We start from the raw sequence: 27,171 nt of genomic DNA, 5'->3' as shown, positions 1-27,171 counted from the left end.
AGGCTGAGATATTTTTACAACATACTGTGCATCTCTGAAATTTTTTTCTTATTTATCACTCTAATAAACATCCGTGGGAGACTCAAATGGTAATGTCCTGAGGAGATAAGATTTGAATTAAGATTATTTCCAGAGTTACTAATTTTGACAGGGAACCATACTGTTGTCTCCCCTCAGGCATTTTCATCTTAATGGATCATCCCTCTGCCCCCATGCTTGGTTAAAGTGGGCTGGAGGCCTGGAAAAATCTATGATGTTCATGTTGAAACTCAAATACTTTTAAAAATGAACTCTGATCTACTTGGTGGTTTGTTTTATGTCTTGCTAACGTTGTTCCAATAAACTGGGATTTGATAGGATAACAAGAGCCATTACAAACAGTTACGGTTCTAATGCTTTCCAGATTCTGATGGTTTCTACAAGGAGCCCATCACGATGGAAGATCTGATTTCTTACAGTTTTCAAGTGGCCAGAGGCATGGAGTTTCTGTCTTCCAGAAAGGTCAGTCTTGCTGTTCACTGTTTTTCTTCTTTGCCTGGGCTGGACACACACCTTTGCTATAAATTTATTTTTCCTAGAATTTGCTGACACCTGTGTTCTTAAATGTAGGACAAACACCTAAATTTGCCTTGATATGAGGAGTTTTGAAAATGAGGAGTCGTGAATACCAGTGGATAGAATAGAACTTGGTTCTGGGGAAAACTCACAGGTTTCAGACTAGACAAATCTGGCATTGGTTCTCTACAGCACCCTCTGGCATATTTTCAAATCTGGCCCAAATCTCAGAATACATGACTTCATAGGAGAGCTTCTATTAATATAGGCATATGGGGCCCTCCCACAAAACTGCAGCTGGAGAAAGATCTCATCTTGGCAGCTCAGGATAAAAGGCTGTGGGGAAAGTTTGCCCACTGGTAAATCTCAAATTGCCAGTTTTGTTGATCAAATAGTAGCCCAGTGGATTTAGAACATTTCTTGGCCTTTGGGGCTTGGGGACCTCTATTTGTAGAGAGGGTCTTCATGTTTATGGTAACTCTGTGTGCACTGAGAGGTGCTCCCTTCCCAACACGTGAGATGGATTCCCAAAGTAAGATTAATGACACTGAGAAGGTGCAGGAAATTAGTTGGTTAGGTTAAGGAAATGCATTGATTTTGCAACTGTTTTATTATAGTGCATTCATCGGGACCTGGCAGCAAGGAACATTCTTTTATCTGAAAACAATGTGGTGAAGATTTGTGATTTTGGCCTTGCCCGGGATATTTATAAGAACCCTGATTATGTGAGAAAAGGAGATGTAAGTCAGTTTGATGTTTATTTGATTCATTTACGTCCTATCACTTTTAAACCACAGACTGAAGGACTCGGTAAATATTTACACTTCCTCAGCAGTAGTCCCTGAAAATCATCATTTGATTTCTGTGAAGACAAGCAGTTCAGATGAGCGGCGTCCCAGAGAGCCCTTGTGCAGGGCTCAGAAAGGCCACTGTCTCCTGGTTCTGGCCAGCCACCTGTCCTTTGGGCAGCGCTGCATGAGACTTGCTAACCTGAGAAGTGTTTGGTGGGGACTGGGTGAGACTTTAGCATTACCTTCCTCTGAATCCTGTGGGAATTCCTTGTACTTCTGAAAGGAACAGCCTGGACCCTTTCCCTCAAACCCGGATGATTGATTTAGCAGGTGTATCTGTCTCAGGAAAGGGCGGGGAAGACTGTCAGCAGTAGCTGACTACAGAGGAGACTGTTTACTTCCCATGGCTTTCCATGCCTAGCATCTCCCTGCTGGCTTGCACTGCTTCTCTTCCATGCTTGTTTTCGGACATAGTGTTATTTTTCACTTTTGTAGGAGACCTCCCATGTCCCCCGCTTCTCCAGCCTATATACCCTGAGGGTGTAAGCTTATGTCTGGGTGCCAATGAGTTACAGTAGTGGTTCTCAACTTAACTGAACATACGTATCACCTAAAAGCCTTCTTACGCTACAGTGTGCTGGCCTAACAAGCCTTCCACCCCCCAGAGTTTCTGAGTCAGTAAGTCTTGGGTGGAGCCTGAAAATTTGCATCTCTAACAAGTTTCTAGACCAGGAGTGTCCAATCTTTTGGCTTTCCTGGGCCACATTGGAAGAATAATAATTATCTTGGGCCACACATAAAATACACTAACACTAACAAGAGCTGATGAGCTAAAAAAAAAAATCACAAACAAATCTCATAATGTTTTAAGAAAGTTTATGAATTTGTGCTGTGCTCCATTCAAAGCTGCCCTGGGCCACATGCAGCCTGCGGGCCGAGAGTTGGACAGACTTGTTCTAGATAGTACTGACACAGCGTGTCCCAGGACCCTACTTTGAGAGCCGCTGCACCACAGTCTGTTTGTATAGAAGGAAAACGTATGACTTCACATTGATCCTTTGTAAAAATTTAAAAAAAAAAAAGAAAAACAACCTTTCCTTCGGGCTCTGGTCTGGAGAGATGGCATCAACCTTCATGTTAGTCCGCCCCTCCTTTCTGCTCATCTGGATCTGGGTCAGGCTTCCTGCCCCTCCCCCTTCCTATCTCCTTGTCTCTCCTTTATCCCATACCTCCCATCAATCTCCATCATCTAAAGTGGTGAGGCCTAACTCACTGAGATTCCTGTTGTCTGGAAGAGGGGAAGATTTGTCTACATGCTTTGAAAACCAACTGTATATTCTCTTTGAATACTGACTTATTTCCTTCTTCTCTTCTTTCTCATGCTTTTGTACACTCTCCCTTTTCAGTGACTTTTGAAACCTTGCCTTTTTGCACAGGAATGCTTTCAAAATCCTCCTTCTTTGGAAAAATTTTTGGAAATCACCACCAGTTTTCAGGATGTCTTCAAATTCAGATTATACTTTTCCTTTTCCAAGCCTTGAGTATCCCAGTGGAGTGCAGACTTTTTTTGTGGGGGAGGATTTCTCACAGAGCCATGCAGTTAAGGACATGCTGAACACATCAGAGGGGCTTACTGAACATGTACTGCCTTCATGGGACTCAGAATAGCACTGTAGTTCCCTCTTTTAGCGTAACACTGCATATTATGGTGTTCTCTATGTTAGAAAACCAGAGCTGCTCTAGGAAATGATGTATGGGTGATATGTTATCTGGGAGGTGACCCCATGGGCACTTGGGTTGAATGTGCTTTGTGTTCATGCCCTTCTGCTCAAGTCCCCCTTGCCCTCTTCTAGACTCGACTTCCTCTGAAATGGATGGCTCCTGAATCTATCTTTGACAAAATCTACAGCACCAAGAGCGACGTGTGGTCTTACGGAGTACTGCTGTGGGAAATCTTCTCCTTAGGTAAATTTGGGAGAAGGAAGAGATTAAATAGCCCAGAAATAAATGTCTGCATCTTCTGCAGAATGTCCTTTGGCTAGACAGCCTTTAGGTTAACACCTACTATAACAAAAAACCCTTACGGTGTCATGGGTCCATGTAGACTCTCAGATGAGTAATGGCATATGCATGTCTGCCCCCTACAGTTAAAGGGGTTTATACAATCATGAACAAGGTCAGATGGGTATAAAATCTGAAGTCAGGCTGGGTGTGGTGGCTCAAACCTGTAATCCCAGGAGGCCAAGGTGGACTGATCACGAGGTCGGGAGATGGAGTTCATCCTGGCTAACACAGTGAAACCCCGTCGCTACTAAAAATACAAAAAATTAGCCAGGTGTGGTGGTGTACAACTGTAGTCCCAGCTACTTGGGAGGCTGAGGCAGGAGAATTGCTTGAACCCGGGAGGTGGAGGTTGCAGTGAACTGAGATCTCACCACTGCATTCCAGCATGGGCGACAGAGCAAAACTCCGTCTCAAACAAAACAAAACAAAGTCTGACGTCAGGTTTATCTTTTTCTGTACTTTTCCCAATTCCTCAACACTCGCACCTCTAACACCCTGACCCCTTCCTTCCCTGCATCTCCTACCACAGAATTTCTTCCCAGGAAAGGCCATAACAAGTTCAGCTGACCTAGTGGGGAAGGTGTTGTTACAAACAGGAGACCTTTCCAGTGCCTCTAATACTAACACATGATACAGCTCTGGACACTGGTTTATACAGGATGAGCAATAAAGAACACTGGGCATGTTTATTCTGCTTGGAATAACTCCACTATGGGTGGCTAGAAGCACTGTTCAAAGCACACAGATGTGCACAGAGTCCACATCTGCTCTCAGACACACAGTGATGATCTGAGGCCTCCCAAAGTCGAGTTCTAGCCAAGAGTGTTTTGGGCAGTGCCAAAAATTTGCCTTTCACAGCAAATCAAAGTCATCCAGTAACATCCCTGGTTTCCTGTAATGTGTGAAAATCATTCCCCTGCTTTCGATGACAGGCACCTGTTGCTTCCAGTCTTTGAAAGCAGCTTGGCGGCTGCAGTGGCCCTGCAATGACACGGTGCCAGGACTGCACGTCTCCCAGCTGCTTCCTACCAGCAGTAATCACTAGAAAGTGCAGACAAACAAATGCTGAGGTAGACGAGGCTCAACGGCTAGGACAAGAGTGCATTAGAAGGCCTTGCCACCCCCAGCCGTGGCAAGAATCCCCCTAAAAGGAAAGGTTACAGGGGAATCCTGGACAGTAAAACTGGCAAAAGGCAAAGCCTAGGCCCCTCTGGCGCCCTCAGGTCTGCAGACTCCTGACTAGGGCAGCCCCCATCCCACCCCACTCCATTCAGCCCAGCCCTGGAGCCCAAAGCCCCCATTCCCTCAGGCCTGTCAGAACTCCTAGAGCCCTGGTGCTGTTTGCAAGAAAGTTTGCAAGAAAGCTAATTTGCAAGAAAGCTAAAGTTTGCAAGGAAGTTTGCAAGAAAGCTAATTAAAGTCATTCCCACTTGAGTGTGAATGATTCCCATGTAGTCTATCCCAAGTCTATTGGCTTTTTAAAAAGAAGCTCAAGCCAAGTGTGGTGGATGGTGTGCACCTGTAGTCCCAGCTACTTGGGAGGCTGAGGCAGGAGGATTGCTTAAGCCCGGGAGTTCAAGGCTGCAGTGAGCTAAGATCATGCCACTATACACCAGCCTGGTAACAGAGGGAGACCCATCTCCTTTTAAAAAAAAAAAAAAAAAGTAAGCTCACTAACCCAAAGGATGGGTCTCTAATGATGGGTCTTTTTTTTTGAGATGGAATCTCACTCTGTCACCCAGGCTGGAGTGCAATGGCACGATCTCAGCTCACTGCAACCTCTGCCTCCCAGGTTCAAGCGATTCTCTTGCCTCAGCCTCCTGAGTAGCTGGGATTATAGGTGTGTGCCACCGCACCCAGCTAATTTTTGTATTTTTAGTAGAGACGGGGTTTCAACATCTTGGCCAGGCTAGTCTTGAACTCCTGACCTCGTGATCCATGCACCTCGGCCTCCCAAAGTGCTGGGATTACAGGCGTGAGCCACCACGCCTGGCCGTGATGGGTCTTCTTTAGAGTTACTTGTGGGGAGAGGGCAAGGACCCTTCAGACGACACCCCTTCCTCTGATCACACAGGCAGGAGTAGCCATAAGCATGGCCTGTGGGTACCAGATGCCCCTCACCATGGGACCAGCCAGTCAGTGGGTGTCCCTAGCTGATTGGCTAAGGACATGGTGAAACCCCTTAGCAAGGATTTGCTGAGCTTCTCTATGTGTTGTACTGTACGTTGAGATCTGTTCTAATCACTGGGAATTTATTACTAAAACATTACTTTAAAGGGAGGAAAGAAACACTGAATTGTTCCCTCATGGTCGTTTGTACCCTGAATCCATAACAGGCCTTGTGTTTTCCACATTGTTTCCCGCAGGTGGGTCTCCATACCCAGGAGTGCAAATGGATGAGGACTTCTGCAGTCGCCTGAGGGAAGGCATGAGGATGAGAGCTCCTGAATACTCCACTCCTGAAATGTGAGCCCTTGGTGCCCTCCGCCTCCCATCTGACAGCTCGCTTTTTACCAGGGCATCCTTGAGAGGGGATGTTTGTGGATTCTTAGAGTCCCAGTCTTAGAAGATGCCAAGGTTTTTCTTTCCTTTAGAGATGCTCCCCTCAGCTTTTCAGGCCCAGATATGCTGGGAGTGTTTTCTTACAGTGGGGCATGTGGCCCTGGACCCATCCCTATCTATTTCCTTTCCTGACCACTGACATGACTTTTTAAGGCCTCTAGCTGGGAACTGAAGTTAGAAATTCAGTGTATAGGTATGAATCTAGGCAAAATAAACAGACCACCCAGGAACTGAACGCAAGGCCTTGGCCTCCTCACAGAGTGAGAGGCAAACAGGCCAAGCAGCCCCAGAGATGGAGGGCTAGACCTCGGTCCCACGACCAGTCCTGTATCTGCGTGGAACACCCATGAGGGAGTTGATATGGACTGCAGAAGAGGTCTTGGAGAGGAAAAAGGGAACTTCCTGACATGGTGATTATGCTTCACGGAAGGCTTTGTGGGAAATACAACTTCTTTTTTTTTTTTTTTGAGACAGAGTCTCACTCTGTCATCCAGGCTGGAGTGCAGTGGCGCATTCTTGGCTCACTGCAACCTTCGACTCCCTGGTTCAAGTGATTCACCTGCCTCAGCCTCACAAGTAGCTGGGATTACAGGCACACCCAGCTAATTTTTTGTATTTTTAGTAGAGACGGAGTTTCACCATGTTGGCCAGGATGGTCTCGATCTCCTGACCTCGTGATCTGCCCACCTCAGCCTCCCAAAGTGCTGGGATTAGAGGCGTGAGCCACCGCAACCTGCCAATACAACTTCTTTAGAATCTTTTAGGAGGAATAGGGGCCAGGCATGGTAGCTCACACCTATAATCCCAGCACTTTGGGAAGCAGGTGCAGGCAGATCACTTGAGGTCAGGAGTTCAAGACCAGCGTGGCCAACATGGTGAAACCCTGTCTCTACTAAAAATACAAAAATTAGCCGGTCATGGTGGCAGCTACTCAGGAGGCCGAGGCATGAGAACCGCTTGAGCCGAGGAAACGGAGATTGCAGTGAGCCAAAATCGCACCATTACACTCCAGCCTGGGTGACAGAGCCAGACTATGTCTCAAAAAAAAAAAAAAAAAAAAAGAATCCTTTAGGAATAGGCCCAGCAACTGTCTGGGCTGCCTGGACAGATAGCTTTTCGGGGTGTCCATGTGAGGCTTTCTCCGTTGTGCAAACTGCACTTGCTTGCCTCTCTTGGACACTCTTTTTCTCCTGGGGCTTTGTGGATGTTTTGCACTTTGAGGCCTGAGCAGGAATGTGATGACACTTGCACTTTTGTTGGGCTGCTGACAAGGCCTTAGGCCTCCCTGAGGCGGCACCACCTTTCCTGAACTGGCAGGGGCCCTCCCATTCCACCCACACAATGGGGTCCTGTCAGAAGCCCTGGCTGGCCTTTGAGGAGGAGTCAGAGGGAATGCAGGAAGCGTGGGCTTGGCCAAAGGGCAAAGTCGCTGTCTCTTTCCTTCATCATCTTGGGGCAAGGGTGGGTCAGACCCAGGATGGGGAACTGGATAAGGTAGACTGGGGACTCAGGCCCAACAGCAGGGCTGGGGAGCTTGGCCCGAGTGCAGGGAAGCGGGAGGGTTCCTGTTCTTGTCACTGGTGCACTGGTGCATGGTGTCCTCATCAGGCAAGTACAGAGAGCTGAGACAAGGCCTGTTTCTGAGAGCTGTGGATAGAGCTAGATTATTAACTTTACGATTTTTGAAGTGTTTTCTCCCACATAGTCTCATTTGAAGTTCCCAATGACCTTGAGGGGCAGGCGGAGAAACTATTATAGTCTGAATTTAGCAAGTAATGAAACCAAGACTCTGAGACCTGAAGCGATGTGCTCTCCGTCAGCTGAGAAATGAGGAGACATTTAGAACTCTGGACTGGTGTCCCTAGACCACAGGGCTGTTGAATTAAGAATAGACCCTACATTCCTTAGAAGAAATGCTTCTCTGATATGGCCACTCATCCTTTGAATTAAATATGTCCTTCCAATCTTAATATAGTTTGAAAATCACAAGAATAAGCTCTCAATTACTACTAATAATTGTTATTATTAAATAACAATATTTTTACCTCAAAATAAATCCAAAATAGTATGAAATTAATTTTTATTTTTGCTTCCATATAAATTTTAAATAGTATAAATTAGTTTAGTTGGGTTTGTTTGTTTGTTTGTTTGAGATAGTGTCTCGCTCTGTTATCCAGGCTGGAGTGCAGTGGCGTGATCTCAGCTCACTGCAACCTCTGCCTCCTGGGTTCAAGTTCTTCCTCAGCCTTCTGAGTTTCTGGGACTACAGGCATGTGCCACCATGCCCAGCTAATTTTTGTATTTTTTTATAGAGATGGAGTTTCACCATGTTGGCCAGGCTGGTCTCGAACTCCTGAGTTCAAGTGATCCACTGGCCTTGGCCTCCCAAAGTGCTAGGATTACAGGCTTGAGCCTCCATTCCTGGCCTGAAATTCCTTTTTATTATAACAATATTTAATGATACTGATTAAATAGTTATTTGGTGCTTATAAGTGCCACTGTTTTAAGCATTAATTTATTTAATGCTCATAATAGTCCTATAAAATAAGACTACCATTATCTCCATTTCACAGATGAGAAAACAGGCACAGCACATGTAAGTGATTTGCTCAAGGCTGCATTGCTAATAACCTAAGCGAACTCAGCCTGAGTTCAGAGTCCACAGCACCATCCCCCACCCCTGCAAGGTGTGTTCTCAGTTCATACCCAGGCTGTGGTTGGAAATAACTCAGAGGTACAAAGTCATATCAGCTTTGGACCAAAAACTGCCTTGAACTTTCTCAAACCTTCAAGACTTAACATAAACCTCACTCAGGTAGCTCTTGTGCCTCAGGCAACCTAGAGAGAGCAGTATGGTTCCTTAATTCTAAGGAGGGAGAGATTTTAGAAATTTTAAAAAGTAAGAAGCTCTGTGAAATATTTCTTCAGAAGACTTCAAATCTTCATCCATTTTCTCAAGCATGTGGAAGCCGATGGAATAACTTCCTTCTTGTTTGTTCCAACAGTAGGAAGTTCTGGGTGAGGACCGAGTACAGCTTCTCAGAACTGAGATTCTGTGATCTGAACTTGGCCTAAAGCAGTGTGTATTTGGGAACTTGGGTGATAGCTTGGAAAGAAAACTTCCTAGAGGCCCTTCATCCCCAGCTTGGATGCAACTAATATCTCTTAACTTTACTAAACCTATTTACTTAGTGGTGTAAAATCTCGTAATGTTGAGTTGTGGGTTCCTTGCCCAGAGACTGTTGAATCAGATGTCTTTCAATAAGGGAATAAGCAAAGAGTGTTTTGATTTTGTTTTTTCTTTTCCTTCTGGTGTTTGCCGAGATGATTTGCATTGGATTTTAGGCAAGAGGAGTGGAAGCTAGAAGTCGGAATCCAAGAGTCAAAAGTGAAAAACAGCAGGTGGTTGTAGATAGTCCCGTTTACAAGTGTCAGCAGGGAGTCCACGCAGTGTCCTGCTCAGGATGGCGTATCTCCCAGACAGCAGCTTGATCCTGTTTGTGGGGAGATGATGGTGAGGGAGGAGACGAGCGCAGAGCCTCTGCCTGAAGGCCTCTATTTGGAGCCCAGCCTCAACCTCCCAGGCTCAAGTGATCCTCCCGCCTCAGCCTCCCGTACTGCAGGGACTATAGGCATGCATCACTATGCTTGACTAATTTTTGTGTTTTTTTTGTGGAGATAAAGCCTGACTATGTTGTCCAGAATGATCTTGAACTCCTGACCTCAAATGATTGTCCCATCATAGCTTCCCAAACCATTGGAATTACTTCCTTTGGCAGCCACCTCATACACTTTGAAACAAAACTGGAATATACTTAAGAGATATCTGGAGCCAGTGGCGCCCCCTGAAGGCCCACCTTTAAGAAGTGTCAGAGGGAGGCCATGAACTGGTGTTTCTCAGGCTTTTTACCCAGCAACAGCCATCTCCCTGCACAAGTAACATCTGCAGTACAACTGAAGAATTCACAGAAGGAGCAGACTCTCTCTTCCCAGAGACCAGTCTGACTTTTTCCAGTAGATATTTGTTGAGTACTTATGTGCCTGGCCCTGGGGTAGGTGAGAGGTGTGGAAATGAGTCCCTGCCCACATAGTGCTTACAGCCCGATTCCCACCCAGTTCCAAAGTTGGAGCCCATTCAGACTTGAGTGTGACACAGAGTCCTTTCTCATCCAGACATCTTCTGAGAGAAGAGATAATGTGCAGTAAACACCCCTTGAAGAGTGCGAGGTTCAAGGAGAATCAATTCTTAATGCAGTGTGTGTATGGACCTCTGGCATGTGTGTTTCAGGGAGGGCAGTAGGTACAGACCGCAATTCCATGCAGACATGACCAAAAGAGGAGCCTGATACCTGTACATCTAAAATGTAAAGAAGAGGCCAGGTGTGGTGGCCTGCAATCTTAGCACTTTGGGAGGCTGAGGCTGGTGGATCACTTGAGGCCAGGAGTTTGAGACCAGCCTGGCCAACATGGTAAAACCCCATCTCTACTAAAAATACAAAAATTAGCCAGGCATGGTGGCACATGCTTGTGATCCCAGCTACTCGAGAGGCTGAGGCAGGAGGATCGCTTGAACCTGGGAGGCAGAGCTTGCAGTGAGCTGAGATCATGCCGCTGCACTCCAGCCTGATCAACAGAGTGAGACTCCATGTCAAAATCATAATAATAATAAAATGTAAGAGAAGAATCGCAGAGGAATCTGTTGACATGGGAATCCCACGACAAGATTTGACCTCTGTGCTATTAAGACAAATGTTTTCATATCCAGGAGCCCAGCCTGTACTGTGTGCCTTGAGTGGTGGGAGGCCAGTATGTAACAGTAGCTTTGCAGTGCTGGGGGAGAGCAATCAGCTGCACACAGGAACCTTGCTTACAGCCCCAGATTGCAGTGCCGGGGGAGAGCAATCAGCTGCACACAGGAACCTTGCTTACAGCCCCAGAAACTCCACACTGTGGGCTTCACCTTCCGGAAGTGAAACAGTCACGTACACAGGACCTTCCCCACCAGTCTCCACTGCTGAGCCCAGCAAGGGAAGTGTGAGGATGTGGAAATGCCACATGCTTTTTAAGAAGCCAGCTGAAACCAACCTTTGTAACAACCTGAGAATGAAATAAGCACCACAGACTATTCAGCCATTGATATTTATGGCTGTATGAACTTTTTTTTGTTAACTTTGAGGACATTGTCCTACTTCTGAAAGTGTGGGGAGGAGTACTGCTCTTCACATTGAACCGCAGTGAGCAGTGGGGTTTCCTTTCTGAATAGCTCTGCTTCATTCACAGAACTCAGACCTTCCACCTGCAGAGGCCACAGGCACAACAAAGAACATGGGTCTCCATGAGCTCTGGAGGGTTGGTTAGTCTGCCTTGGTAGATGTGTTTTCCACTGACCGCAGGACCTGGCCCAGATAGCCTTTTAAGTGCTGGTGCTATAAACCCAAATCTAAAAATGAAGCAGGGTCACATAGTACAGCAAGCTTGGTCTTTATGTGGTTGATGGCAGCCCTCCCTTTGTAGTATGTAAGGCAATGCATAGGGTGATCACTGTTCTTCAGCTATTTCTGTTGCTGTTTTTCCCACCAGCTATCAGATCATGCTGGACTGCTGGCACAAAGACCCAAAAGAAAGGCCAAGATTTGTAGAACTTGTGGAAAAACTAGGTGATTTGCTTCAAGCAAATGTACAACAGGTAAAACTAAATTTATCTACATGAGAATGCCTTTGAATGTACATCAGGGGGGCATTTTACTGTTTTTCTTAAGAGCTATTAATAGAATAGCTGAGATCAGACGTTTAAAAGGAGTGTGTGTGTGTGTATACAGAATTATCTTCTCAAAACACAACTAAGATTGTGTAAACGACATAGTCAAAGTTGATATAATGCTTCATAGAAATTGTTGCAGTCAGAATTGGTGCAATGAGAGCTCTATCTTTGGTATTTTAGGATGGTAAAGACTACATCCCACTCAATGCCATACTGACAGGAAATAGTGGGTTTACATACTCAACTCCTGCCTTCTCTGAGGACTTCTTCAAGGAAGGTATTTCAGCTCCAAAGTTTAATTCAGGAAGCTCTGATGATGTCAGGTAAGATTTCTTTCTCAAACTTTCTATCACAGAATTTTCCAACATACAAAAGAAGAGAGGGAGGGAGGGAGGAAGGAAGGATTCTGTAGTAATCATGAAGGAAGGGAGGAAGGGAGGGAGGGAGGGGGGAAGGATTGTGTAGTAATGACCCATATGCTGGAAGGAAGAAAGGATGGATGGAAGGAAGGAAAGAAGGAATGAAGGAAGGGAGAGAGGGAGGGATTGTGTAGTAATCACCCATATGCCCATTCCAGATGGAAAGGAGGGGAGAGGAGGGGAGGGAGGAGGGGAGCAGGGGCAGGGAGGGGAGCGGAGGGGAGGGGATTGTGTAGTAATCACCCATATTGTATAGTAATCACCCATATCCCCTAAATTCAACTGTTGAATTTTGCCCTAATTTGTCTGTTATACTCTGTATGTTTGTGTTTGTTATGGATTTTTCTTTATGCTGAACCATTTAAAAGGAGGCTTAAGGCATAATAACACTTTACCCCTAAATATTTTGATATACATTTTGGAAGAAGGCTATTGTTGCTGGGCACAGTGGTTCGTGGCTGTAATCTCAGCACTTTGGGAGACCGAGGTGAGAGGATCACTTGAACCCAGGAGTTCAAAATCTGCCTGGGCAACATAGTGAGACCTCGTATTTACTGAAAATAAAAGAATTAGCCAAATGTGGTGGTGTGCACCTATAGTCCCAGCTACTCAGGAGGCTGAGGTTGGAGGATCACTTGAGCCCAAGAGATGGAGGCTGCAGTGAGCTATGATTGCGCAACTGCACTGAAAGAAGGATATTCTCCTGTGTAAACCACACCAAAGTGATCACACCAAATAAATTCCTTAATGTTTTCTAGTAGTCAAATTTCCAAAATTTCACCCAAATGTCTTTATATCTTTTTTTAAAGCAGGATCCAATTAAGAATAACAGATTACATTTTCTTTAGTTTCTTGTCTGTCTCATTCTAGAACCTTCCCCTATCTTTTTTTCCCCCATGACATTGACTTTTTTGGTGAAACCTTAGATAAAACTAAACAAACAAAGCAAGCTGTTTTTATTTGTTTTGCTTTGTTTCGACCTAACAAACGAATTATCCCATATTACTGCAGAGGGAATTGGATAAGGGGCAAGGCAAGGGAACAAATATGAACTGCAGCCACCAATGGCCCAGGGCCTGCACTTCAGCACTAATAGTAATGCATGCATGAAACCTGGGCAGGGCTGATGGTTACACAGACGCGTGCTGGGTCTGGCACGGTGCTGGGCTTTTTGCCTATATCAACTCCTTTTACGCTTGGAGCAGTCTTGGGAAGAACATACTGTTCTCGTTACACAAATGGAGGCCTCAAGGCTCCCAAGAGGAAGCCTTGCCAAAACTGTGTGGCTAGAAAGTGGCAGAATAATTTTCTAACCTAGGAGTTCTGACCCTCTCTCCCTGTACCCAATGCAATCAGGAGTCCTTTTAGGGCCTCCAGATCGTCCCGTGGGCGTCTAGCATTTCTCTTTGCAGTAGGCACAGCCCTCAGGCTCTGACCTCAATTCAGCCACCAGGGAAGACATGGGAAGGAGCTGTAGCAGTCAGAAAATACTGCTAGTGGTGGGCAGGTGTCTCACGCCTGAAACCCCAGCACTTTGGGAGGCCTTGGCAGTTGGATCACCTGAGGTCAGGAGTTCGAGACCAGTCTGGCCAACATGGTGAAACCCTGTCTCTACTGAAAATACAAAAATTAGCCGGATGTGGTGGAACGTGCCTGCAGTCCCAGCTACTTGGGAGGCTGAGATGGGAGAATCACTTGAACCAGGGAGGCGGAGGTTGCAGTGAGCCAAGATCATGTCACTGCACTCCAGCCTGGGTGACAGAGCAAGACTCTGTCTTCAAAAAAAAGAAAAGAAAAGACAAGACTGCTAGCCACCTGTGACAGGCCTCAAAGAAACGCAGTGGGCAAATCCAGACTTGTGGTGATGGATTATCGGTCAGCCTCACTGTTCAGGCCTCACAACCAGCCCAAGAGGCTGCAGCAGATGAGTCATCATTTTGTAAAGTTGGGAAAACTAGTTCAGATTAAATAAATTGGCGAGGTCTGGCTGGGTTAGAGAGAGGGAGTGGAGGGGTAGGTGGCATGTCAAAGTTATATGTGGACCCTTCTAAGGCTGCTTAGCCTTAGGCCAGTAGGGAGCTTGCCTAAGACACTGGGACTGGCAGAGAATGACAGAGTGTGGGACAGAGAAATTCAGTCAGTAGGTGAACTTGGCCTTGCAAGTAAGTACAGAGTGGATGTCTCCAATAGATGTCTTCCCTAATAGATCATCAACAGAAGTCAGTAGGTAGTTAATAGAGACATCATACAATACCCATCTCCCCCAATCTGTAATCACAGAAAAAATATACAGGCCTGGCGCTAGCACTCAATTATGCCATCAAATAGCTGTGTAGCCACGCCAGGTCATTTTGCTGCCTCGAATCCTTTTGCAAGTACCTGGTAAAGTCATATCACTTCCCTGCGCATCGTTTCTCTCCTGTGCCATTGGGTACTCAGACAAGATGATGCCTCCGGTCTCTCCTAGGCCTGGCATTCTCTGATTTCACTGTGGACCAGAGTGGATCCCTCTGGGAGTTTCCTCAACACTACAGAGTGTGAACTGACAACCACAGGAGGCAGTAGCAATGCCGTCAGGATTCCCAGGGGTCACAGTGGGGAGATTGGGGCCTCAGGAGTTAGGTGATTTCTCTTGGTGTGCTGGTTCATCTTAGCTGGGATATGGTGCCTGTGGTCCCATATTAGAGCTGGATGCCTTTTCCTGTCTTGATTATTCTTTCTGCTTCTTCGATAGATATGTAAATGCTTTCAAGTTCATGAGCCTGGAAAGAATCAAAACCTTTGAAGAACTTTTACCAAATGCCACCTGCATGTTTGATGTAAGTCATGAAGTTAAGGTACCCAGTGTACCCCGACAGACCCCTTCTCCAGATCCCTTCCAAACACTGACGCCAGTAGTGTAGTAGCTCTTGGTCAGCGAGAGTCTGGGTTCAGGAGTGGCTGAAATGACAGTGTCGGAAGGACTGACAACTAGACTTAGCTGTGCAGAGCTAATTTGAAAGTAGAGTTCCATGAACTCACTCCAGGGTCCAAGTCCCTGCGTGGTAGGAAATTCCCTTGTGTGTTTCTAAGTTGCTTAGCTGTCAGTTATGCCGCTTTGCTTTCAGAGTAACAGAGGAACTCCCAGCTGTGTGGGTGGTGGGTTTTGTGATGTAATGGCGCTCTCCTGCAAGCAGCCTTGAGGCTGGGAGGGGTCCACCTAAGCCTTATGCCCCTTCCCCCTAAGGCTTTGCAGGCTGAACAGCCATGTTCCTACCCAGCCACTCTGGGAGAAGCTAACCAGCATAGACTGGCAAACAAGAGGCCTCACAAACTCTTCTCTCTAAAGCCCTGGGATGTGGGGTTGAGGGGATAAGAGGAGGAGAGGAGGATGGGTGGGAGTGGTACAGCAGTTCTGATGTTGCAGACCCTGGGACTCAAAGTGTGATCTCCAGATAGGCGGGTCCCTACGACCTGGTAGCCCGGAGCCTTCTAGAAATGCTGGCTCTCAGGACCCGCCCACACCCACTGAGGCAGGCTGCGCCTTGGCCAGATCCCTAGGGGATTCCTGTGCACATTCACGTTTAAGAAGTGCCGGTGATGATGGTGACCCATAAAGGGCCTGGAAGGCCAACTACAGTGTGAAGGTGATCACCACAATCAGTGTGGCCTTGAGGCAAGCACAGTCACTCTTAAAAAAAAAAACGGCCGGGCGTGGTGGCTCACGCCTGTAATCCCAGCACTTTAGGAGGCCAAGGCGGGTGGATCATGAGGTCAAGAGATCAAGACCATCCTGGTCAACATGATGAAACCCCCTCTACTAAAAATACAAAAAATGATCTGGGCACGGTGGCACGTGCCTGTAATCCCAGCTACTCAGGAGGCTGAGGCAGGAGAATTGCTTGAACCCAGGAGGCGGAGGTTGCGGTGAGCCGAGATCACGCCATTGCACTCCAGCCTGGGTAACAAGAGCAAAACTCCGTCTCAAAAAAAAAAAAAAAAAGAAACACCACAACCTTGTCAGACACACCAGATAAAGGGAAAGATGATTTTAAATATTTTAAGCATCAAAAATAAGCTGCAGTATATAAAGGTAAAGTATATGGGCATATTGTTTGACTGGTTGGTACATTGTTTTCAAGGCCAAGGGAAAAATACTGAGCAAAACATGCAAGACTTCTAACCTTCACCCTCCTCACCCTAAATCAGTAGTGAATGATGACAGCTTCTTTGTTTGCTTAGGTGTTTACTGTAATTAAGGACACAAACACTGCCCAGTAAGAGCCTTAAAGGGTGGCAGGAACAAAGTGTCGGATCCACTTACTGGAACATTCCTTATTAACAAAGTAATGAAGAGTCTGCAGGCAACTTAGTGCCAAAGAGAAACCAACAAGGAAATCTAATTGCTGTAGACAGTGACCAAGGGGGGCCTGAGAATTCCATCGAGTTCAAGAAAAAAATTGAACCAGGGCTTTACAGTTTCTTAGAATTTGTGTGTGTAATGGCCACCACTACCATAGCATACTCATCACCAATTGTGATCTGCCAAATTAGTTTCAGTATCTTTATGCAATAAATTGCATAAAAGTTTCCTATGGAAAATGCTAACCTGTTACTTGCCGTTTTCCCTTTTCATGTTCAGGAAGGGCCTCAAAGTCACTGGGGATCAGACATGATTTTCAGCAGGTCAAGTTTGTAGTGACCAACTTAGAGAAAATGCTTTGTCTCAGTAGGTGGGGATTGTGGAGGGTGAGGCAGAGCCTGGATCAACAGATGCATCCCAGGATCATCCCTCAGGCTCGGCATGGACCTCCGCTGGGCCAGGCAAGAGTATAACCTTTCTCCTTCTCCCCACAGGACTACCAGGGGGACAGCAGCACTCTGCTGGCCTCTCCCATGCTGAAGCGCTTCACCTGGACTGACAGCAAACCCAAGGCCTCGCTCAAGATTGAGTAAGGATCGGGTATCTTTTCTCTGATCAGTTGATGGAGGGGTGCGAGGGGAGATGCCGGGGGGAGGTGGTATAAAGAGGTGTGTTTGAGGACTGCTGGACCTCCTGAACTATAGTGTTTGGGCATTGCAGAAAAGCATTTCCCCTCAGAGGGCAAAAAAAGGGGGTAAAAAAAATGGAGCCACAATTGCACCACTGCACTCTAGCCTAGGTGACAGAGGGAGAAAAAAGGGAAAGAAACGACCATGAGATACCACTTCACACCCATGAGGATAGCTAGATGAAGTCAGTGTGGTGAGGATATGGAGAAATCAGAACCCCCATATATTGCTGGTGGAAATGTAAAATGGCACAGTCACTTTGGAAAGCAGTTTAGCTGTGGCCTGAAAGGTTAAACAGTTACCCCAAGACCCAGCAGTTCAAATCCTAGTGAAAACTGATGTTCACAGCAAACTTGCATCAGATAGTCATAACAGCATTATTCAAAATAGCCCAACGTAGATACAACCCAAATGTCCATCAGTTGATGATGAAATGAATAAAATATGGTATATCCACACAATATAATACTGTCAATAAAAAGTATGAAGTATGCATGTATGCTACAACACGGATGAATCTTGAAAACATTATGCTAAGTAAAAGAAGCCAGCCATAAAATATCATATATTGTATGATTCCTTTTGTGTGAAATGCCCAGAATTGGTAAATCTAGAGACAGAAAGTAGACCAGTAGTTTCCTTGGGCTGGGCTGGTAGGTGTGAGGAAAAAAGACTGCTAATGGGCCTGAGTTTTGGGGGATGATGACAAGGCTCTAAAGTTGATTGTGGTGATGATTGCACAATTTGTGTCTATACTAAAAACCACTGGCTTACTTCAAATAGGCAAATTATGCAGCATGTAAATTATATCTCCATAAAACTCTCATTTAAAAAAACAAACACCAAACACATGGGTAGATATGGGTTATAGTTTTTGAACCCTGATCTAAATCAAAGGATGGCAACAAGTGCCTCCAAGATGTAGTTAGCACAGTTCATCAACCACAAGTTAATGGGAAAGACAGGGACATTTCCAGATTTCCAGGCAAACATCTGCATGTGTGTTTCCTTTTTTTTTTTTTTTTTGAGACCGAGTTTCGCTCTTGTTGCCCAGCCTGGAGTGCAATGGCACGATCTCAGCTCACCGCATCCTCTGCCTCCCAGGTTCAAGTGACTCTCCTGCCTCAGCCTCCTGAGTAGCTGGGACTACAGGCATGCGCCACCATGCCCTGCTAATTTTGTATGTTTAGGAGAGACAGGGTTTCTCCATGTTGGTCAGGCTGGTCTCGAACTCCTAACCTCAGGTGATCTGCCCACCTCAGCGTCCCAAAGTGCTGGGATTACAGGCATAAACCACTGTGCCTGACCGTGTATTTCCTTTTAACTTGAGCCCAATGATATTAGAATTGAGATACAGCAGATCAGCAGATCAGAAGATCGGAGGCACTAATGAGGAATGAGGGGAAGATAGGGTCCATGTTCTTTTGTTTCCTACTTTGGAACACTTCAGAAAATGGGTGGTGACTAATTTTATCTAGATCTTTGTTAAAGAAAACCATAAATTGGATCCTCTACTCTGAGACTGAAAATATAGAACATGGACATGTGAGTCCAGACCAATCTAAAAACACAGTTCACAGGGTTCCCTGCCTCATCCCAGATCCTTTGAAAATAAAAAATTCAAACGAATATGAAAGGACAAGAGCAGCCCTTCTTCTTCAGGTGTCTGTCCTAGTCTGGATGTAACATACAAGACCCAGAAGCAAGTTTCTCCACCCTTGAGCCTTGCTGGTGATAAGCAGCACCGTAACTAAAAACATTTCCTATTATAAGAGAAATTTATTCTCTTGCAGTTCTGGAGGCCAGAAGGGATTTGAAATATGGATATATTTTGGAGGGCAGGAGGCATTTCTCAGCCTACCGCAGAAGCTGTTTGACACAAGAATAGGAGAGGGCCGCACCCAAGGCTTGGAGTTATTTTCCAGCTGAATTATGGATTTGCGTTATCTTACACATTTCACACACCTCCCCCCAACTCCCCGGCCACTGGAATGCGTCTTTCTGCCCAATGACAACAAGCTGGTACGAGGGAGGCCGTGTGCAGCTTTAGAACAGAGGGAATCTGACAGCAATTGAGAGGGGGTTCAAAAACCGTGAACTCTAAGACAGGTATGAACAAATGACTCACTCAGAAAGAGTGGATTTTAGTGTCTTGTTTTCTAAAAACCAATTTTGAACGTTTGATCTCTTTTCTTTCTGTAGCTTGAGAGTAACTAGTAAAAGTAAGGAGTCGGGGCTTTGTGGTGTCAGCAGGCCCAGCTTCTGCCATTCCAGCTGTGGGCACATCAGCGAAGGCAAGCGCAGGTTCACCTACGACAACGCCGAGCTGGAAAGGAAGATGGCGTGCTGCTCCCCGCCTCCAGACTACAACTCCGTGGTCTTGTACTCCACGCCACCTGTCTAGAGTTTGACACAAAGCCTTATTTCTAGAAGCACAAGTGTATTTATACCCCCAGAAAACTAGCTTTTGCCAGTATTATGCGTTTATAAGTTTACACCTTTACCTTTCCACAGGAGCCAGCTGCTTTTTGTGACTTAATAGTGCTTTTTTTTTTTTGACTAACAAGAATGTAACTCCAGATAGAGAAATAGTGACAAGTGAAGAACACTACTGCTAAATCCTCGTGTTACTCAGTGTTAGAGAAATCCTTTCTAAGCCCCATGACTTCCCTGCTCCAACCCCCGAGACCTCAGGGCACGCAGTACCAGTTTGATTCAGGAGCTGCACAGATCACGCAATGCATCATGTACTCCACTGGGCCAGCCCCACAGCCCAAACCCAGGGCAACAAGCCCTTTAGCCCCAGGGGTCGCTGGCTGGCCTGAGCAGCGTCTCGGGAGTCCTCTAGCAGGCCTAAGATGTGTGAGGAGGAAAAGGGAAAAAGCAGAAAACAAGGGAGAAAAAAGAAACCAGGAGAAGGCATGAGAAAGAATTTGAGACACACCATGTGGGTGGGAAGGGGGACGGGGCTCAGCAGTGCCATTTCAGTGGCTTCCCAGCTCTGACCCTTCTACATTTGGGGACCCCGCCAGCAGCAGACAGGACAGAGACGAGGGGACATTTTCTGGATTCTGGGAGGCAAGAAAAGGACAAATATCTTTTTTGGAACTAAGGCAAATTTTGGAACTTTACCCATGGAACTGGTTCTATGTCCATTCCCATATGTGGCACGCTTTGATTTACAGCACTGAGGGCACTCTTCTCTGAGCCCACACTTTTGGCTCCTCTAGTAAGATGCACTGCAAACTTACCCAAAGCTAGGTTGTCTCCATGGCATGATGGCCTTACACTTAAGATGTCACATTCTGTTTTGAGTATCAATATATAGTCCGGACACTTAACTCAATGTATTGGTATTATCCTCCTTTGCACAGTTAGTTGTGAAAGCAAGCTGAGCAGAATGAAACTGCAGCAGTTTTCTCCATACCAAAACTAGGACTGACGGAGGAAAAAGATCAGTAAGGTTGAGGGAAAACCCCATTTTCTATCCCAACAAAACCAATTCACCAACACAGTTGGGACCCAAAACACAGGAAGTCAGTCCTGTTTCCTTTTCGTTTAGTGGGGATTCCACTGTCTCATACTAATCTGGAAGGATGTGGAAGAGCATTAGCTGACGCCTATTAAGCACTTTAAGCTCCTTGAAAAAAAAGGTGGTATGTAATTTATGCAAGATACTTCTACGGTTGGGACTCAGGATATTAATTAATGAGCCATCACCAGAAGAAAAGCCCATTTTCAACTGCTTTGAACCTTGCCTGGTATGAGCATGATGGGAATAGGGAGAGAGGATAGGAAAGGGTGCCTACTCTTCAGGGTCTAAAGATCAAGTGGGCCTTGGATCGCTAAGCTGGCTCTGTTTGATGCTATTTATGCAAGTTAGGGTCCATGTATTTAGGATGTCTGCACCTTCTGCAGCCAGTCAGAAGCTGGACACGCAACAGTGAATTGCTGCTTCTGGGGCAGAAGAGTATGCTTCACTTTATCCATGTAACTTAACTCTAGAACCTGAACTCGAAGTAACAGAAGAACGTATGCTTCCATTCTTACGTGCCACATTCTTGTTTAAAGCCTCTCTGTATGAAGAGATGGGACCGTCAGCACATTCCCAAGTGAGCCTGCTGGCTCCCGGTGGTGGCTTTTGTGGAGGACTCACTAGCTAGAAGAGAGGACTGGGACAGACCTCCACCAAGATCTAAATCCAAACAAAACCAGGCTAGAGCCAGAAGAGGGGACAAATCTTTGTTCTTCCTCTTCTTGACATACAGAAAAGCACCCGTGGCAGCTGGCGATATTCTAAATAGGGTAACTGGAAGGAGGTTAAACAGAAAAAAGACCTCAGTCAATTCTCTACTTTTTTTCCAAATCAGATAATAATCCAGCAAATAGTGACAACAAAGAAAACCTTAGCTATTCATATAATGTCTTGATTTCAGTAATTGAATTCTTAATCATTAAGAGACCATAATAAATACCCCTTTCCAAGAAAAAAGAAAAACCATTAGAATTATGTTACTCAGCTTCTTCATACTCAGGTTTGTAGCAGACATGAGTCCATCAGTCAAAGAATGGTTCCATCTGGAGTCTTAATGTAGAAAGAAAAATGGAGCCTTGTAATAATGAGATCTCTAGTTACAAAGTGCTTGTTCATTAAAATAGCACTGAAAATTGAAACATGAATTAACTAATAATGTTCTAGTCATTTGCCATGTATGACAAAATGGTTGGCACTAACAAAGAACAAGCACTTCCTTTCAGGGTTTCTGAGATTGTGTACGTCGAACGGTGTGGGTGGAATGGGGCTGAAACCATATGCAAGTCTGTGTCTTAGCAGTCCAAGAAGTGATGCCTAGTTGTTAGTTTTAGGAACGGGTGCCTTGCATAGCCCATAAGAATGCAAACATCAAACAGATACTGGCTAGCCTCATTTAAATTGATTAAGGGAGGAGTGCATCATTGACCAACAGTGGTGTAACTATATGTGTATGTTTGTGTGTGTGTGTTTTGTGCATAACTATTTAAGGAAACTGGAATTTTAAAGTTACTTTTATACAAACCAAGAATATATGCTACAGATAAAAGCCATGGTTTGGTCCTATATTTCTGGTCATGATGAATGTATTTTGTATACCATCTTCATATAATAAAATTAACTTTCAAAAACATACATATTTTCTCTCTGATTTGCTTGTAAGTGGAAAAAAAGAGGTCACAGGTGTCCCTGAGGGTGGAGGACTGGTGGTGTTCTTTATTAAACACAGCACAAGGAAGATGAACACTGCCAAAGAGAGGGCAAAGGGCTTTTTATCAGTCCTAGAAAACGGCTGTGCTAAACAATCAGAACACTGCAAACAGTAAGTAAAAAACAAAATCAAACCCGGCAGATTGCCCAGAAAACTAAACCCTAAAATGAATGTGATTGTGAAACAAGTAAAGCATATGCTGGGTGTGACTGCCAGCCGCAGAGAAAAGTGCCCTCAATTAAAAAGAGGCAGTTGTCCCCAAACACTAATTTTCAGCTGGTAAATAATTACCATAATCACAGAGGCAGGAAACCACACAAAATAATAGACAAAAGCTTGAAACACAAGAATGTAAAAACACACCGGCTCAGCATTCTTCAATCTTGTTTTGTGATGACATCCTAGGAAAAGAAACAACTCAGGTCATAAGTACTAGACACTGAGTAAGTGAGCAACACTTTGTCTTAGAAAGTGGTCATAGTATTACCTGCCTAGCAACATCATAAGGAAACTAGATTGAAAGACATTTTAAGGGGAAAAAAATAGGCCACCTTTCTTTGGGACAAAGACAAGAACAATGGATAAATGACTCATCTCAGTAAACTTTTAGTTAACTCAAAAGGGCAAGAGGCATTTTGTCTTCCAAGAATCTGAAATCCTTTAAAAATATTATGGGTTTTCATAACATAAGAATAAAATCATTCAGGCAAATTATTTGAAGAATGCTTGAGCAATCAATGTCACGTCATAGTTTAGAAATGTTCTCACGGCTCTGGAAACTTACAGACATTTGGGAATTTATTTTTATTTTTTCATCAAGCAGATGTAGGGCCTAGTAAGGTTTATTGGACTCCTCGGTGTTAAACATATTACCAGACTTTTAGGTTTCGCAGGCTAGGAAATTAAAAAAAAAATATCCTGGATCTCAACACAGGGATGGCCGGTCTTCTATTTTGCGAACTAAGAACACTTACGGGAGGAAAAAAAAACACACCAAAAAAAAAAAAAAAAAACAAAATCCAACAGGATGCTACTGATGTTCTATTTCCTGATCTGGGAGGTGGTGCATAGGTATGCTCACTTCATGATGAGTCACTGAGCTGCACACTTACTTGTGAATGTGTGTGTAAATATATGAATGTATGTATGCAATTCTTCAATACATTATTAAAAGAAAAAACCCCTACCATTTAGTAAAACAACTTTTCACAGAAGAAAACCCATTTTAAAAGGTGGAAGGTATTAATCTCAGACTAAAGTATATTTGTATTTGAAACATACCTATATTATCCTTCTTTCTCCCATTTTAATTTATACTAGAAAAAACTAATGAGCACATATTGTTCCACAGATTGGTATTTGGGAAGCAGTGATAGCTAGTAATTGCTATCATTGCTACCATTCGAGTGCCTAATAGCAACTATTTTAAGTGCTTTAAAGGAATATACTTATTTTCAAAGCAATCTAACATGATAGGTACTATTATTATACTCTTTACTTCAATGGGAGAATTAACTCCAAGACCCCACTTGACACGTCTCCCCACCTCCAAGCTTATGTCCCCATGTACTGTGCTTGCCTTTCTACATGGCCAACCCAAAACACACTGGAGTCCTTTCCTCTCAGACTTGAGCCATTGCTTAGCAATTCTCCACTCCCACCATCAATTTTTCCCCCTTTGCACTGGAACGTACATGTTATTTCTCCCATCTTACAAAATTTTCATGTGTACTTTCTCCTCCAGCTACCACCGAATTTCTTTATTCCCCTTTCCAGCAAAATCCCATGAGCGAGTTGGTTATTAGTTATTACTGTTTCCAATTCCTCTCCTCCCACTCACTCTTAAGTCCACTCAAACTTAGCTTTCCCCATCACTCACTGAAAACTGCTTTTGCTAAGGTCACCAGTGACTCCATATTGATAAATCCAATGGCCAACTGTCAGTACCAATCTTACTCGACACTTCAGCAACTTGACATTTACTCCCAAAAACAACTTCAGTTTGGTTCCAGGATGTGACACTTTCTTCTTCCCATATCACCAACTACTTCTGTCTATTTGCTGGTTATACTTCTTTTCCCTGATTTCAAACATTGCTCCAGTTACGCCAGGGCTCACCCTTTGAAGCTCTTCTTTTCTGTCTATACTAACTCCCTTCATGATCTCAACCAATCTCAGGGCTTTTAATGACACCCATATGATGACTTTAATGGTCAGAACAGATTCTCCCTAACCACTGCAACACTCTAATCCCATATATACACAAACTGACATTTCTTCTTGATTCTCTGGCAAGACTGTATTTTTTTTCAAATACAGGTGTATTTTTCAAAGATATTGTACTGCATTTTTCGAATATATTCTATTGTATTTTTCCAAGATAGCTGCAAAAATCGCTCCCATCTCACACGACCTTTGGCAATGTCCCCTTCCCTAGAATCGGAGCTGGATTTAGGACCCATGTGTGATCAACGGAATGGGAAAGAAGGAACTCCGCACAGCTTGGAGGCCAGGTCTGAAAAGATCATGCACTCCTGAATCTTGGTACACTCACTGTTCAACAGCTCCCGCGAGGGACCCCAGCAGCCAGACTTGGAGAAACCTAAGCCACATAGAGGCCATGTGTAGGTGCTCCCATAGACAGCAGCCAGCTGGGTCCAGCCTTCAAATCATTCCAGGCCCCAACCACTGGAATTTCCCAGCGGAGGCCCAATCAAATAGTGCAGAGACAACCCTCCCTGCTGTATCTTGCCCAGATTCGTGACCCACAGAATATCTGAACAGAATAAAATGCTTGTTTGTCATTAAGGGTGGAGTTACTTGTTACAAAACAAATAACTGGAAAAAATGTGTACTAAACATCTCAAACTTTTAATGGGCCTCAGACCAAACTCCAAAATTGTCTTTCCCTGTTTCCCCATCCTCCCTGATATTCTCCTACCCACCCCACAGACTCTTTGTTCCTACAACAGTCTCTTCCAATTAAGTAGAATTCTCTATCCTGTCAGCATCAAGCCAAATAAAATTTTGAGACACAGGCTCTTGCTTTGTTGCTCAGGCTTGAGTGCAGTGACTCGATCTCAGTGCACTGCAGCCTTGACCTCCTGGGCTCAATTGATTGTAAAGACAAGGTCTCACTATGTTGCCCAGGCCTGTCTCAAAATTCTGGGCTCACGTGATTTGCACACCTTGGCCTCTCAAGTGCTGGCGTTACAGGCAGGAGCCACTGCACCTGGCCAGCATGCCAAAATCTGAAGAGTCATTCCAAGAGGACTTCTCTCTTCTTTGTCCATATCCAGCGAATCAGGACATCCCTGTTGGTGCTACATTTAAAACATATTTGCAGTCTAGCCACTCTGCACCACCTCTACTGCTACCACCCTAGTCCAGGTGGGTTTTTTTTTTTTTTTTTTTGAAACTGAGTCTGAATCTGTCACCATGTTGGCTAGGCTGGCTTGAACTCCTGACCTCAGGTGATCCACCCACCTCGGCATCCCACAGTGCTGGGGTTACAGGTGTGAGACACCATGCTCAGCCCAAGGTGGGTTTTAAAACTCAAAGACAGCCGGATGCGTTGGCTCATGTCTGTAATCCCAGCACTTTGGAGGCCAAAGCAGGCAGATCACCTCAGGTCAGGAGTCTGAGACTAGTCTGGTAAACATGGTGAAACCCCGTCTCTACCAAAAAATACAAAAATTAGCCAGGCATGCTGGTGGGTGCCCGTAATCACAGCTACTTGCTAAGGCAGGAGAATAGCTTGAAGGCAGGAGAATCGCTCGAATGCAGGAAGTGGAGGTTGCAGTGAGCTGAGATCGCACCGCTACGCTCCAGCCAGCATGGGTGACAGAGAGAGACTCTGTCTCAAAAAAACAAACAAACAAAAAAAACCCACCAAAACTCAGACATGGATTTTAAAATCCAACATCCTTCACCTGGGATGCTTTGAGAGTTTCCTACCATGGTCACAGATCACTTCCTCCCTCAGTCTGTTCACAATGTCGTAGCCAAAGTGATCCATTTTTTTTTTTTTTTTTTTTTGAGACGGAGTTTCGCTCTTGTTATCCAGGCTGGAGGCTGGAGTGCAATGGCGTGATCTTGGCTCACCGCAACCTCCGCCTCCTGGGTTCAGGCAATTCTCCTGCCTCAGCCTCCCGAGTAGCTGGGACTACAGGCATGCGCCACCATGCCCAGCTAATTTTTGTATTTTTTAGTAGAGACGGGGTTTCACCTTGTTGACCAGGATGGTCTTGATCTCTTGACCTCGTGATCCACCCACCTCAGCCTCCCAAAGTGCTGGGATTATAGGCGTGAGCCACCGCGCCCGGCCCCAGAGTGATCCTTTTAAAATGTCCTATTATGTTACTCTTCTGCTGAAAAATCCTCCTGCAGCTTCCTCTTTTACTGAAAGTTAAAGCCAAAATACTTAAAATGGTCCACAGGACAAACCCCTTCCCTATTACCTTTCTGATGTCACTTCCTACTTAACTTGGCTCTAGCCGCATTCGCTCCCTTGCTGTTCCGCAAAGGCTCTGATACATTCTCTCACCTGGAACACTTTACCCCGCTCCCCAATATACACATAGCAGACCGCTTCACTTCCTTCAAGTCCTTGCCCACATATCCCTCCGTGAGGCCTCCTTCCCAGACCACCCCATGTGAAATTGTACCCCTATCAACCACACTCCTTACATCTAGTTGCAAGATGAAACACACGATGGCCAAAGGAAATGTGTATTTCAGAAAGA

General features: G+C 45.1%; 1 protein-coding gene across 1 annotated transcript in view; it reads left to right on the top strand.

Annotated features, from left to right (window-relative positions):
• Window positions 1-22,350, top strand: part of FLT1 (fms related receptor tyrosine kinase 1) — a 192,658-nt gene extending 170,308 nt beyond the window's left edge. The window contains exons 22-30 of the mRNA XM_021676188.2: window positions 404-501; window positions 1,173-1,295; window positions 3,200-3,311; window positions 5,777-5,876; window positions 11,553-11,658; window positions 11,914-12,056; window positions 14,887-14,971; window positions 16,989-17,083; window positions 19,386-22,350. Of these exons, the coding sequence (XP_021531863.2) occupies window positions 404-501; window positions 1,173-1,295; window positions 3,200-3,311; window positions 5,777-5,876; window positions 11,553-11,658; window positions 11,914-12,056; window positions 14,887-14,971; window positions 16,989-17,083; window positions 19,386-19,587 (1,064 nt within the window). The 3' untranslated portion in view covers window positions 19,588-22,350. The remainder of the gene's footprint in view (window positions 1-403; window positions 502-1,172; window positions 1,296-3,199; window positions 3,312-5,776; window positions 5,877-11,552; window positions 11,659-11,913; window positions 12,057-14,886; window positions 14,972-16,988; window positions 17,084-19,385) is intronic.
• Window positions 22,351-27,171: the final 4,821 nt, after the last annotated feature.

The sequence above is a fragment of the Aotus nancymaae genome, unplaced genomic scaffold (assembly GCF_030222135.1).
Source record: "Aotus nancymaae isolate 86718 unplaced genomic scaffold, 86718_ANA_hifiasm-v0.15.2.pri h1tg000043l, whole genome shotgun sequence".
Taxonomy (NCBI): Eukaryota; Metazoa; Chordata; class Mammalia; order Primates; family Aotidae; genus Aotus; species Aotus nancymaae.
This window is presented reverse-complemented; position numbering and strand designations above follow the sequence as displayed.